The sequence below is a fragment of the Dothidotthia symphoricarpi genome, assembly GCF_010015815.1.
Source record: "Dothidotthia symphoricarpi CBS 119687 unplaced genomic scaffold P153scaffold_4, whole genome shotgun sequence".
Taxonomy (NCBI): domain Eukaryota; kingdom Fungi; phylum Ascomycota; class Dothideomycetes; order Pleosporales; family Dothidotthiaceae; genus Dothidotthia; species Dothidotthia symphoricarpi.
The window spans coordinates 460,102-472,532 of NW_022985011.1; the positions used below are offsets into that span (position 1 = coordinate 460,102).

Below are 12,431 nucleotides of genomic sequence, written 5' to 3' on the forward strand. Positions count from 1 at the left end.
ATATCTAACCCTTTTTGGAAGATCACCCGCCAGTCTTCAGAAGCTGACGTGAGATATGAGATTACAATATCTACAATACAGAGGTGTTACGTAGATGCTATGTAGATGCCACGAGGCCCCGACAACCCGATTTCAATTACTGCCCCTTCTTCTGCGCCTCCTTCTCATCCTGCTCCAAGATGTAACTCACACCCCGCTTGATGCCCTCGTGCAAACTCACGATCGGCGAATACCCCAAACGCCGCCTCGCTTTGTCGATGTTGTGGTACTTTTTCATCGTGCTGTACCTAACTTGGTCCCTCGTCAAGTTTGGCTTCTTGCCAACCACCCAGAAGGCCCATTCTAGGATCGTTCCAATCGTCCACGCAACCTCTTCATGTAGATGCCAGACCTTTGACAGCGGCAACCGATCCCCAGCCTCGTGCCACACCGCGCGCGCAAAGTCCCAGAAGTATGTGGGCTCGCCATTCGTGATGAAGAAGGCCTCGCCATCGACGCGCTCGGTGTCGAGGGGCGTGGTAGGCAGCATCTTGTGGGTCCGGAGCAAAGCGATGACAGCGAGGAGGTGTCCGTGGGCGACGTTCCCTACGTAGGTGAAGTCGAACATATTGGTGTTATCACCGACCTGGAACTTGGTCTGGCCTTTGCGGTAGGCACCAACTATGCGGGGGAGCAATTGGACATCGCCTTCGCCGAAGATGCCTGCGGGTCGGATGGCGCAGGTCAGGAAGGTCTCTGGTGTGCGATTTGCTTCGAGGACGTATGTTTCGGCATAGGCCTTGAACTGTCAGTATGTAATCCTACACAAGTGCTGATTTCTTCCTCACCTTGGTAGTAGTATAATACTCTGGCTGCGCCGCGCCAGTAACTAGCGGCCACCTCTCGTCCGCGTTATTGAGGTCGCCTGTGGCCGGAAGAATGACGCTTGCAGAGCTCGTGTACACGAATGCCTTGACTCCAGCATCTTGCGCCGCCTTCAGCAAGTTCTTGGTGCCTTGGACATTGACCTGGTCGTGGATCTCTGGCTTGAGCCATACGTGTGGGGAAGCAGTGTGGATGACCGCGTCTGGTCTGATGTGGGAGAAGATATTCTTCATAGCGGTGGCATCTGTGATGTCCCCGTCATGGTAGGATACGTTGGGGCTGGCATTGCGGTTGGACGTCGTTCGCAGGTCGAGAACCTCGACTTGCGTCTCAGGATGGCGCTTGACGATGAGACTCACAATGTGACTGCCCAGAAACCCGCAGCCACCTACAACGACGACTTTCCCCAGAGATGGTACAGGTTCAGAACGTGACATGATGTGTGATGGTGTATGTTGTGTTGTGCAATTGAGGTTGCAGGGGGTGCAGTGGATAGCTCAACGTTGTTGCGGAGCTCGGTGGAGCCTCCGCAATTTACCAGCTAGCTGTCTATGGAGACGAAGCCTGGGCAAACACCAACAGCGTCTTGCTGAAGCATTTTCACGGACGAAGACAAATCTTGCTCAGCCTGCTCAAAGTATAAAGTATCGAAACTATTCAGGCCCTAGGATACAGAGTGTCACTAATGTCAAAGCACTGTCATTTTGTTGAACGCCATACGGACTATGTCACGCCATGTCCATGCCTTCAACCTTCCAAAAACGCCGAATATGCAAGCCATAAGACCAGTCGAGTGATCAGGCATGAGGGTATCAAGTAACGTCGTCCCTACACATAACCGGTCGTGAAGTTCATGAGTTTGTCTGCACTAATACTTCTGCCACTAGAAGCAATTCCTGATGCACGTTAGCCTCTGATTCATGTGGAAGAAGAGCTTTGAACCGGAGCGATCGTAAAGAAAGCCAGACTAAAGCGTGGCTCACTCACTCGGCACTATCCTGTACTGACCGCCGCAGGCGGCGATTGTACATCTTCTTCTCGTCCGCCGTACCCCAGAAGAGTTTGGCAGCCTCAGGATTGACGAGCGTTCTGGGGTCGTACGCAGGAGCTTCTTCTTCGATAGCGGCAATGATGGCATCGATGTGGGATCTCATATCGTCCTTGCGAGTCGCGTCGTAACATAGGATGCCGTCAGGTGACACGCGGTGGTGGAAGATTGGTGTACTGAACTTGACACGCGGCAGGACGTCCGGGAACTTTGGGCTGATGTAGAGCATGATTCTAAACATGCCACCATCCAGGTTTGTCATGGGCCTGCCAAACAAGACCAGCTCCCAGACAAAAGGATTCTTGTCGACAATGCTTAGATCGAGAGTGACAGCATCGTTCTTCTTGTAGTTTTCGACAATCTGCTCGAACTGACGCTGCATGTTGCTAGCAATGCTTAACTCCTTCTGCACAGCCAAAACACCTTCCTCAGCCCATCCAACAACCTCTTGATTCAACCTGTCGAAGATCTTCACAAGTCGTTGCCTGAGATTTGCGTACTGAAAGGTGCCCTCCATCTGATTGCCGGGACCCTCGAATGGCATCTTCTCAAATGCGGTTCCATCCTTGCTCTTTGCGGCTGCCTCGTCCACGCGAGCTAGATAAGAAGGGTAGTACCACAAGAAGCGCCGCTTGCAGAGGTCCTTGAAGGGTTCGAAAGGCGCGTCATCTCTGCTCGACTGGTAGTCCTCCTCAGCGTTGTAGACTGTCACGCCGGGCCTCTCCCGGTCGATGCCTAGATAACCTTCGAGCCTTTCAACGACGGATATGCGCAGCGATTCGTGTCGGATCTTGGCAACATAGTGTTGCTGGTTCTTCTTGTCGTATTCGGAGTTTGCATCCTCAAAGCCAGGCTCGTTCTCGTAGGGGTTCGTGGACATGAGGCTCTGGATGGAGATAAGGATTGACTCTAGACCCTGCGCAGAAGACCACTCTTCACCGCGCTCACCCCGCCATGTGCTAGCATTCGTTAGACAGGCTCTCGTACCTTAAGCCGACGGCACCTACCCAAGAATCGACAGGCACACCTTGCCTCCGGCGTATATGTTGGGGTTGAAGCGCGTCCGTCCCCCATTGGTGGTTATGGCAGTCACGCCAGGCGCCTTGGTGGGGTACTCTTTGGTGAACTTGACGCTGAATTCGTAGAAGCCAAACTCGTACGGCGTGTCGGGCGGGCCAATAATCAGAGCCCTGACGTAGCGCACGTCGATATCGCGACATGCGACTGCGAGGGAGAGGTCGGAGCCGCGCTGGATCTCGCTCAGTTCGCGGGTGATTCTGAGAATGGACTGGTTCGACATGGTGGGCTGAGGGCCTGCAGCCTGCGTGATCTGGTGGGAGATCGACTGCCCCGCGCAGACACGAGAAGTAGGTTGGGGTTCGACAGGGCGGAGAAAGTTTTTGGAGTGGAAGAAGGAAAGAAAGCGAGAGGGGTAAGAGCAGGCCAAGGCGGCCAGTCGTGCTGAAGAAAGGTGACGGTTTGGTGGGACGGTTAGCAATTGGAAGCTCAACGGCTGCACCATGTCATATCACGCTCGGACCGCAAACACCACCACCTGTTTGTGTAGTCAAGTAGCCTTTAGCAAGTGCTTCACACTGACGTCGCATTGCACAGCTAGACGATTATAGTAGAGCTAGCCAGGATCTGAACAGTCGCGCACAGTAAACCCCCGAGAACACTCAAGTTCAAAGCTCCAAGTCCCCATCGTTCACCATGTAAGTACTACAACAGACATCTGCAGGCCTACACGCATGGTTCACTAACCTCACACAGGGTCGTCTTCGCGCTCTTCATAATCAGCAAATCTGGCGGCCTCATCTACAACCGCGAATTCCACTCGGGCATGAGCAAGCTCACCAGCAACGACTACCTCATGCTCGCTGGCTCCTTTCACGGGTGCGCTCCTCCATAGCCCTCCCCTCACACACAGCCTAATACTCCCTAGGATGCACGCCATAACCAAGCAACTCAACCCCTCGCCCATCCCGCCCTCTACACAACCCGCCTCCAGCGCGCCTTCTCCCTTCATCAACCGCGCAACCGGCATCGAAGTCCTCGAGAGCAGCCACTTCCGCGTCCAGTGCTTCCAAACGCAAACCGGCATAAAGTTCCTGCTCTTCACCGAGCCGCAGCAGCCAAACGTCGACTCGACGATCAAAAAGATATACGAACTGTACGCCGACTATGTGATGAAGAATCCGTTTTACACCGTCGAGATGCCTGTTCGGTGTGAGAAGTTTGACCGCGCGCTGGATGGGTTTGTCAAGGTCAGGGGGTGAGGAGTAGATGATTTGACCAGATGTTGACTATGATTTGGATGAGGGGAACATGAAGCTCTTCGCGAGTTGTGTGGATTGGTGGCTATCGCTCACAGAGCGGTTTGAGGGTCCCCGTGCAGAGAGAAGAGAGACGCAAGCGAACAGGACAAGCTGGCCCAGTTTACGTGGGAAAAGTTGGTCGAACAGCATATGCTTCAGGGAGCAGCAAAGATTGTGGTCCAGTACAGGGTTCGTTGAGGATGGTGACGAATGTTATGTGGAAGTATGACTACAATAAGGTTGTTGATCGGGAAGAAGAAGGGTGGGTCACGTTCACAAATATTGTCGAGAGAGAGAGGACTCCTACGTCGTAGGAACAAATCATAGAACTCATCAGGTTGGTTCATTCAATCGTGTCAGATTTGTGGTATGCGCCACGCTTGGTGATACAGTAGTCGCCGGAGATGCTCTATCGTATAGCCTTGCCTTTAACACCCACACTCAAGACGCCGTGCCCTTGCCATATCCAAGCTTATGCAGTGTCCATCTTGTCTGAGTCGTCGTCCTTCTTGCCCTTGCTGCCACTTCCACTGGGTTGGCCCTTGTCATCCAGCAGAGGCTGCTTCTCATCCCCTTCTGCCACTGACTCCAACTCCGTCTTGCCATCGGCGGTGTCCTTCGTCTTCTTCTCTTTCTCTTGCCGTGCCTTCTCCTCCTCGAAACTCATCCTCAGCGCGAGTGCCAGTTCGGGGTCTACTGACGGGTCCACACCAAACTCGAAGTCGTTACCACCTGAGCCGCCACCCTCGCCTCCGGAACCACTAGCTCCCCCAGCGCCAGAGGTACCATCACCGCCAAGTATGGGAGTCGTAATAAGCGCATCGCTGAGAAGGTTCGCGCTGGGAGGTACGGTCGCGAGGTAGGATCCTTCTGCGCTCTGTACGTTGTCGCTGAAGGCCTGGAGCTTCCTTGTGGTGTCGTCGCTAAGCTCGCCGAACATGATGATGTCGATGCTGATACCTGTCTTCTTCATCTTCTTCGCCAGCTTTACCAGGTTCTTCTCCTCTTCTTCGATAGGGCTGCAGTTGAAGATGATTATCCGCTGCTTCTGCGACTTGTTCTGCCTGTGCTTGAGAGCCAGCTGGAAGAGCTCAGTCAGCTACGTCGAACCTACAGCTCCGATACAACTTACAGCTGCCACGTTGATGCCAGTCACGAAATGTGAGCTGCCCTTTATCTTTGTCCTGTGCAGGCCATCGAGGATCTTGCCAATGTCCGTTGTCAGGGTGGTGAGGATCTCTGGAGTGTTGCCTCCCATGCTCATGAGGCCGACCGAAGACTCTGGGTTTGCGCCAGTTTTCGCCGAGAAGATCAGGTTCGCAGCATCGGACTGAGCTTCCCATCGAGACGGTACGTAGTCGCCATTCCGACTGGCTTCGCTGTTGTCGACACTGCTAGAGTCAGTATGACATGGTGGGGCGGATGAAGAGCAACATACACGATCATAGAAGCTTCTAACACCATCTTGAAAGCAGATCACGGGTTTCGGTGGATGTGTTGGTTGACGTAGGTAATGTTGAGCAACGAGCTTGGTCGGACAGTTGCCGCACCGGTAAGCATGGGGCTAGCAAGCCGCAGCCGCAGCTTGGAGAGCACGTGTTCTCGTGTTTGGTTTCAGCCCCGCAACGGTGTTTGTGATGGATATTTCATCTCTAAAACTCTAATAACCGTCTCCAGAGCCCTTGAAGACCCTCGGTTTTGTTCTAATTGATGTGTGCACATCTCTATCTTGCCACATTGCAACGTTAGGTCACCCACCGTACCAAGAAAGAGCTCTTGCTGAAGCTTGGCGGAAGGCGCGTACTTGGGTTAACCCAACCTTCCGTTGCTTCCTTCTCTCATACACTCCACTCCAAATATCAGGAAGCCGCAACCACCATCACCACCACGCTCAGAAACTCTTTCAAGACATCTTCGAAGTTGCAGGCACGCCACTCTATCCTCCTTCCTGTTGCAATTGTCGCAACACGTCACTGCCTGCTTTGTTTACGCGTTGTTTGTCGCGTCACTTCCACACCACAATGGCCGCTCCTACCATGACGGCAGAGCAGCTTGCCGCTGTCAAGAGAGATATGCAGCTTGAGAGTAAGTTTTCTCCTTCCTGCTGATGTTGCAGAGTGCCTGCTAACGCGTTCTTCCGCAGTTGAGACGCGTATCGCGAAACTACAAGCCATCTGCGACGCACAGTGCGAGAGTCTTCAGGCGCGACTCAATCGCCGACTCAACCGCATCCCTGCTGCACAACGCCAATCTCCCCTCGGCGAGGTTCTATCAACGCACTTTAAGATAAATGTCGCACGCTCCCTCGATGCCGAAGCTGTGTATGGCAAAGCACCAGTGACGAAGCCCACACCAGCTCCCGCTCCTGCTCCGCCAACTCGCAAGACACGACCAGCTCCTGCCGCACCAGTTGTCAAAAAGGCAGTCAAGGCTACAGTCACAAAGCCTGCCTCAAAGCCTGTCACCAAACCCGCCACTACCAAGTCCGTTCGAGGCACAAAGCGCAGCAGTGACGATGCCACCAGCGACGACAAGGAGAACGCACAAGATCTCGCTGTCCCTAAGAAGCGGGTCCGTGCTGCTGTCCAGAAAGCACCAGTCCCCAGCAAGCCTGCGACTGCCCGAACTACCCGTGCCGCTTCCCGCCAGAAGCCTGCGGCCGGTCACGTCCTGTCGCCAAAGAATGGCAACACCAGCGCCCGCCAGAAGGCAGCCGCTCCTAGCAACGCCCGACCACGCTAGAGGTACTGATCGGATATTGATTACTTGGATTGTTGGCGCTGTATACCACTGGGTGGAGTTTTTGGGCGTTTTTTTGTATTTAGTATCCGCCAACCCAGGCCCTTCATCGCGGCTTGAGGGTATCCCAACGTGTTGTAGCCGCCCGCAAGGGCCGGCTCCCGTTGGGTGCCCAACACAGCCAGGTGAAGGGTAGGGTTGAGGAAGGGGTGTTTGCTTGGGGTTTTTTGGTTGGCGTTTGCTTAGACATGAATTGAACGACTTCACGATTGAATGAGTAGCTGTTTATTGACATGTGCAAAAGGTGTTGTAGTGACCCAGCCTTATCTTCACAACTTACATCTTAGCTGCAACAGATTGTGAAGTTGTCTAACACTCCCCAAGATTTATACATTCAACTATGTAAAACTCACTGTAGATGTCCAGGGTACGTCAATCCACTCAAAATCAACCGCGCAAAGCATACCGAAGACCTTCAGTCCCAGTTTACGACCGCCTCCTCGACGATAGGCCTGATAATCTTCCTGCCGGCGTCGGATTGATGCGTCCAAACCATTTGCCTAGCCGACAGCTCATTCGCGCGATGCCACGGAGTGAGCTTAATCCCCTCCTTGTTATTCTCCAGCGCGTGCTTGACAACCTCGAACAGGGCATCGGCCTGGTCCTGGTCGACCCTGACGTCGTCGCGCACAGTCAGAACGATCTCGCGGATCTTCTGCTTCTTGCCCTTCTTGTCACGCTTCTTGTACTTGTTCAGGCAGATGCTGATATCGACGCCGGCCTCTGCGGTCCACGCGGCGTGCACGGCAAACCAGTCAAAGAGCTCTGCGAAGTCCGTCTTCGTGATCTGGTCGTCCATGGAGTAGGGGACGGAGGCGAAGCCGAGGCTGACGGTAGGGGTGCGCGGCGAGGGCGTGTCGATTAGATCGCCCTTCCAGTCGCGGCGGAGGAGGTCGCGGAGCTCGAGTTCGTCGATGTCCTTTTGCGCCGTGGACAGCTGGTCGTCGAGGTCTTCCATTACATCATCGAGGTGCTTTTTCGCCCAGGCGCTGCGCTTCAGGACGCGCTTTGAAGTCAGGGTGTCGGTGGGTGTGGTTTTGTCGCTGGTCAGGCCGCCGGAGTCGATGGCGATGGCGCTGAGGATGAGCTCGAGGAGCTCGTGCGGCATGTGGTATTCTTGGTCGAGATTCTCGAGCTCATCGAGCATTTGGCGCGCGACAATGGTGGTGCAGCTGGCTGTTTTCTCAATGATACGGGGCTTTGCGTCTGGTGCGGTGTTCTCGTCCTTGTGGTGATCGAAGATGGACAGGATCTTTGCTTCTCTCCATTTGCGCAGTGGCACGCCGTGATCGACGAGTACAATGCCCTTGATCTTCTTGCTAAGTGTATCGGGATCCTCGGGAAGCTCGTCAATGGTGAGCAGATCTTCGTGTCCGGGAGTCATCTGCGAATTGGCAAGCGCAAGCTTGTTCTCTGGCCTCAGATCCAGCGCATGAGTTGGGGTCTGCAACAGTGCAATGGCCTTGATTGGGTGCGATGTGTTTGCAGTAGCATGCTTGAGATGGTACGCCCATGTCAAAGCCGCTGTCATGCTGTCCATGTCACCGCCCTCATTGCCCTGCACTAACGTCCATTCCGACACCTTCCCAGCTTGCCAATCGAGCAAGAATTCTTTCTTGGTTGCGCGGCTCCATTCGCTGAAGTGGCCGACGCCAACGTGTTTGTCGGGCTTTTTGTGAGACGCGCCTAGGATGGCCTGTACAGGCGCGCGTTGCGGCATTGCTGTTGCCAGGAGGCCTGGCAGAAGCATGAGAAAGGCCTTCATCGCGTAGGGTACGAAGACTGATGATAGGTAGGATGATAGAAATGCGTAAGAGGAGAAATGAAAACAAAAACAGTGCCAACTTAGATGCCAGCCCGTATGGAAGGCACGTCAGCCAAGAAATGTTTTCTAGATAAGGTTAGCACTGAGGTGCTTGAAACGCGCTGTTGGCAGCCATGGTCCTGTTGAAACTCACTCAGCGCATGAAGCAATAATATCTATCGTAGAGGTAATGTTTAGCTCCTTGGGGCGTCAACTTGTATCGCTAGGACACCTTGTGGGTTGCAAGGAAGCTCCAAGGCTGTGGAGCTCCAAGAGCTGGTCAGCATACTGGTCAGCTATGCCATTTCGTGATAGCAGTTCACCCAGATGAACTCAATCGCTGCACCATGTTGTTGACGTGACAGCACATGACGACTCCACCTTCATTCGAGGCGATCAAGTTAGTTCAAGTCGACGCCATGCAGGGAACAAGGCGGCATCCCCACACTTAGCACGATACCCATTTCTCCATTTCGTCAGGCGAAACAATGACATGGGCCACGCTGCGTCACTCGTCTCGACTCAGGCAACGCTAAATTGCATCTGGAATTTGCCTCCTCCTAATGCGACCACGGTCCATTTCCGGAGCGCTTCCCGTTGTTGTTGTTGAATTTTTGCAGATTGTGTGTTGCGCTGTGGACATAACTCGTCCGACGGTATTACCCGGGTTCGAGCAAGCTTTCTAAGCGCATATGTCATAACGCCCAACCCTAATCTTTTCCCTAGAGTGCCAGTCTCCGCTACTCCCAGCTACACCTCCGCGAGTGGAGCAGAAGAGCAATGGAGAACCGACAAGACGCGCTGCAGAGGTCGTCGACGGTCTCGACGACTACCACTACCCAAGGCCCACACACGGTAACGAACACAAGCTCTACATCGGGTGGCCAAGGAGCACTAGTGACGACGAATGGGCCGCATTCAACGACCGTCACACATCCCACAGTCACCACGACCGTCCAGACGCCCGGCCGCCCCTTATCAGCAGGCTCGATCGATTCCTCTGGGCGGCGCAGCCCATCGATCCGGATACGCTCACCACCAGCGCACCACCACACGCAACATACGCATCATGCGCATCCCGCACCAGCAACCGACGACGAATGGCAGGCCAACAGGAGAAGGAGCGTGTCAGCGCCGCAACCGCCGCCGCCAGCGCTCTTCCAGGACGACGAGGCCTTGCGACGACAGAAAACAGCCGACCAACTACGGCCTGTTCTCGAGGAAGGTGCGCGGACGGGCGACGTGAATCCAAATGGCCCTCCACCTGCGCGAGGACCAAGTGTCAAGAGACGGCCCCTTGCCCCAAGACAACTCACAGCACTTAACATGCGACGCAAAGACCACCACTCGAACCAACACAACATGGACGCCAGTATGGTAGACGTGCTCGATGTCATTGGTAGGTGCACGCATCTTCATATCCGACCACGCGCTGACTTGACCGTGTAGACCCCGAAATCTCTGCTCTCACAACTCTGAATAATGTCCAGAATTCATTGTTCCTCCCCAACATTCCATGGCTTTACAACCGCCAGCCCACCTATGATCTTGGCCAGTCCGCGTCCGACTCGTCCGACGAGGAAGCTGCTAACTCATCCGGCCGTCGCGAGCCGTTTATAGAAATGACTCAGCAAGAGGAGGCGGAACGAGCGGCTGCAGGCCTTTCCAGGACCAACACACTCGATTCCGTCTTATCTACCATGGAAGAAGGCGACGATCACCACTACGCCGTCTTGCCACATGGTGCCTCGCTACCAGGATGGACTCGTGCAGACAAGGCCGCGCTGGATGATCACGTACGCCATCTTTTACATTCTCGACGGGCAAGGTTCAAGCGGACTATGCGTGGCTTCGGACGTTACTGTCGCAACCCTCTGGGTCTCATCGTGACTCTCTACTTCTTTCTGATCACCTTCTGGGGAACTGCGTGGGTACTGTTTCTTATCGGCTGGATCTACGTTGCCGGTCGCCAAGCCTACTTCATTGAGATTGCTGACCAGGTCTTGACGGCGTTGTTCTGTGTCGTCGGTATAACCATGTTCCCATTCCGTTTGGTAGACACATACCACATGATCTATGTTGCTCACTTCGCGCACAAGACGTGGCGTGTACGGAGAGAACGGGGATTAGGCAAGTTGAAAAACCACAACGAACTTCCAGCCATGCCCCGAGCGCCAGGAGTGGACGCGACAGCAGCAGCAGAGGAGTTGGAGCGACAACTTGGTATCGAAGCCCCTGTGCTTACACCCGAGGAGCAGACCAAACTCGAGCATCACCAGGCGAAACTGGCTAAATCACACACTTTCTACAGGCCACACGAAACTTACACGCACAACGCATTTTCCATTAGACTTCTCATCGCTATTGTTGTTCTTCTCGACTGCCATTCCATGTTCCAGTGTGCGCTTGGTGGAACAACGTGGGGCATTTACTACAAACGTCGACCCAAGGCACTTACAGCTATCATTCTTAGCTTTAGTTTGTCCTGCAACATCACTGCTGGTATACTCATCGGCAGGGGAGACAGAAGGAGTCGCAAGAAGCTTGTCGTCGAGCAGCTCATGCGACAAGAAATGACCGAAGAGGCGCTGGAGGTGCTCAGGAAAGAAAGAGGTCTCAAGGCGAAGGGATTAAAATCTAGGAAGCAGAAGCAGAAGGCTGAAGAGGCGCTGGTTGGGAAACAAAAGAATCCCCTGGATACCATTTTGCATCGAGGGTAGATTGCTTTATTGAAGCATGCTTCGATCATGCTATAATACCATTAATATTTCTTGTGCGTTAGACTCTCATATCGTTCAAGCGCCTGCTTTTTTATGTAGTTCAGATATCCTCTGATTGTTTGCAAAGCCTTTAGATTCACTGTCGCTCCATTTGTCATTGTTGGTTTTGTCTGCTACTCTTTCCTTTTCTGTTTTATGTTGCATAAATTTTCATTTATACACATAGGTATTACAATCCTATACAACCTGCGCTCCTCTTTAGTCATCAATCATACACATCATCCTTCGCCCCATCGATTCCAATGCACGTCGTCGTGAGAAGAGACATATCGTGTACATGCACCTGCTTTCTACCGCCAGTTGCCGTCTCATATCCATCCATTCCACTTCCTACAACCTAATCCCAACCTACGAGCCCAAAAGCATCTCTCCACCGCCACAGTAGTGCAATTATATAAAATCTAAGTAGTTCATCATCACGAAATGACACCCGCAGTGCCCCTCGTGAAACCGCCAGCGATTCGCAACAACACTGGCCCACCACTCCGCACAAAAAGAGTTCGGCTCATGTAGTACGGAATGACACGATGACATACACCCACACTCAGCATGTACCGATGCTAAAAACAATCTACCTAACATAAAATCTGCAACCGTCGAGTCAAGCATGCTACAATCTCCCCACCCACCCACAGAGAAGTACAGTCCACTCGCCATCCAGTCCATGACTAGCACGTCACAGCATGGCGATGCGCAAAAAGCGTTACACTACACCGACGCCCGACGTTTTCCCAATCCACCACCAGCTCCTACAGATATCGTCCGAGACAGACCCACCCGCTAGTTATACCTACCAGTAGGAGACCCGTCTTCCCTCA

At 53.6% G+C, this 12,431-nt stretch overlaps 7 protein-coding genes across 7 annotated transcripts; 3 read left to right on the plus strand and 4 right to left on the minus strand.

The window, feature by feature from the left end:
• Positions 1-21: 21 nt before the first annotated feature.
• On the minus strand, positions 22-1,355 carry P153DRAFT_363929 (uncharacterized protein). The gene is made up of 2 exons (XM_033667479.1): positions 828-1,355; positions 22-778 (listed from the first exon to the last, which is right to left on the minus strand). The coding sequence occupies exons 1-2, from the start codon at positions 1,299-1,301 to the stop codon at positions 137-139; spliced, it is 1,116 nt and encodes a 371-aa protein (XP_033527021.1). The 5' UTR covers positions 1,302-1,355; the 3' UTR covers positions 22-136.
• A 130-nt stretch (positions 1,356-1,485) lies between these two features.
• Positions 1,486-3,355, minus strand: P153DRAFT_333072 (UBC-like protein). Its single transcript, XM_033665548.1, has 3 exons — positions 2,920-3,355; positions 1,852-2,871; positions 1,486-1,760 (listed from the first exon to the last, which is right to left on the minus strand). Exons 1-3 carry the CDS (start codon positions 3,210-3,212, stop codon positions 1,748-1,750), a joined length of 1,326 nt encoding a protein of 441 aa, XP_033527022.1. The 5' UTR covers positions 3,213-3,355; the 3' UTR covers positions 1,486-1,747.
• A 77-nt stretch (positions 3,356-3,432) lies between these two features.
• Positions 3,433-4,418, plus strand: P153DRAFT_393606 (Sybindin-like protein; the record flags this gene model as incomplete). Its single annotated transcript, XM_033671249.1, has 4 exons — positions 3,433-3,469; positions 3,531-3,573; positions 3,686-3,808; positions 3,858-4,418. 4 exons carry the CDS (start codon positions 3,433-3,435, stop codon positions 4,189-4,191), a joined length of 537 nt encoding a protein of 178 aa, XP_033527023.1. The 3' UTR covers positions 4,192-4,418.
• Positions 4,419-4,548: 130 nt separating this feature from the next.
• P153DRAFT_309146 (26S proteasome non-ATPase-like protein regulatory subunit 4) lies at positions 4,549-5,694 on the minus strand (the record flags this gene model as incomplete). Its single annotated transcript, XM_033664731.1, has 3 exons — positions 4,549-5,311; positions 5,363-5,621; positions 5,669-5,694. 3 exons carry the CDS (start codon positions 5,692-5,694, stop codon positions 4,703-4,705), a joined length of 894 nt encoding a protein of 297 aa, XP_033527024.1. The 3' UTR covers positions 4,549-4,702.
• A 198-nt stretch (positions 5,695-5,892) lies between these two features.
• Positions 5,893-7,148, plus strand: P153DRAFT_393608 (uncharacterized protein). The gene is made up of 2 exons (XM_033671250.1): positions 5,893-6,315; positions 6,374-7,148. The coding sequence occupies exons 1-2, from the start codon at positions 6,252-6,254 to the stop codon at positions 6,970-6,972; spliced, it is 663 nt and encodes a 220-aa protein (XP_033527025.1). The 5' UTR covers positions 5,893-6,251; the 3' UTR covers positions 6,973-7,148.
• Positions 7,149-7,248: 100 nt separating this feature from the next.
• P153DRAFT_309149 (DHH phosphoesterase) lies at positions 7,249-9,178 on the minus strand. The gene is made up of 2 exons (XM_033664732.1): positions 8,988-9,178; positions 7,249-8,920 (listed from the first exon to the last, which is right to left on the minus strand). The coding sequence occupies exon 2, from the start codon at positions 8,792-8,794 to the stop codon at positions 7,445-7,447; it is 1,350 nt and encodes a 449-aa protein (XP_033527026.1). The 5' UTR covers positions 8,795-8,920; positions 8,988-9,178; the 3' UTR covers positions 7,249-7,444.
• On the plus strand, positions 9,149-11,838 carry P153DRAFT_333085 (uncharacterized protein). The gene is made up of 2 exons (XM_033665549.1): positions 9,149-10,232; positions 10,283-11,838. The coding sequence occupies exons 1-2, from the start codon at positions 9,614-9,616 to the stop codon at positions 11,551-11,553; spliced, it is 1,890 nt and encodes a 629-aa protein (XP_033527027.1). The 5' UTR covers positions 9,149-9,613; the 3' UTR covers positions 11,554-11,838.
• Positions 11,839-12,431: the final 593 nt, after the last annotated feature.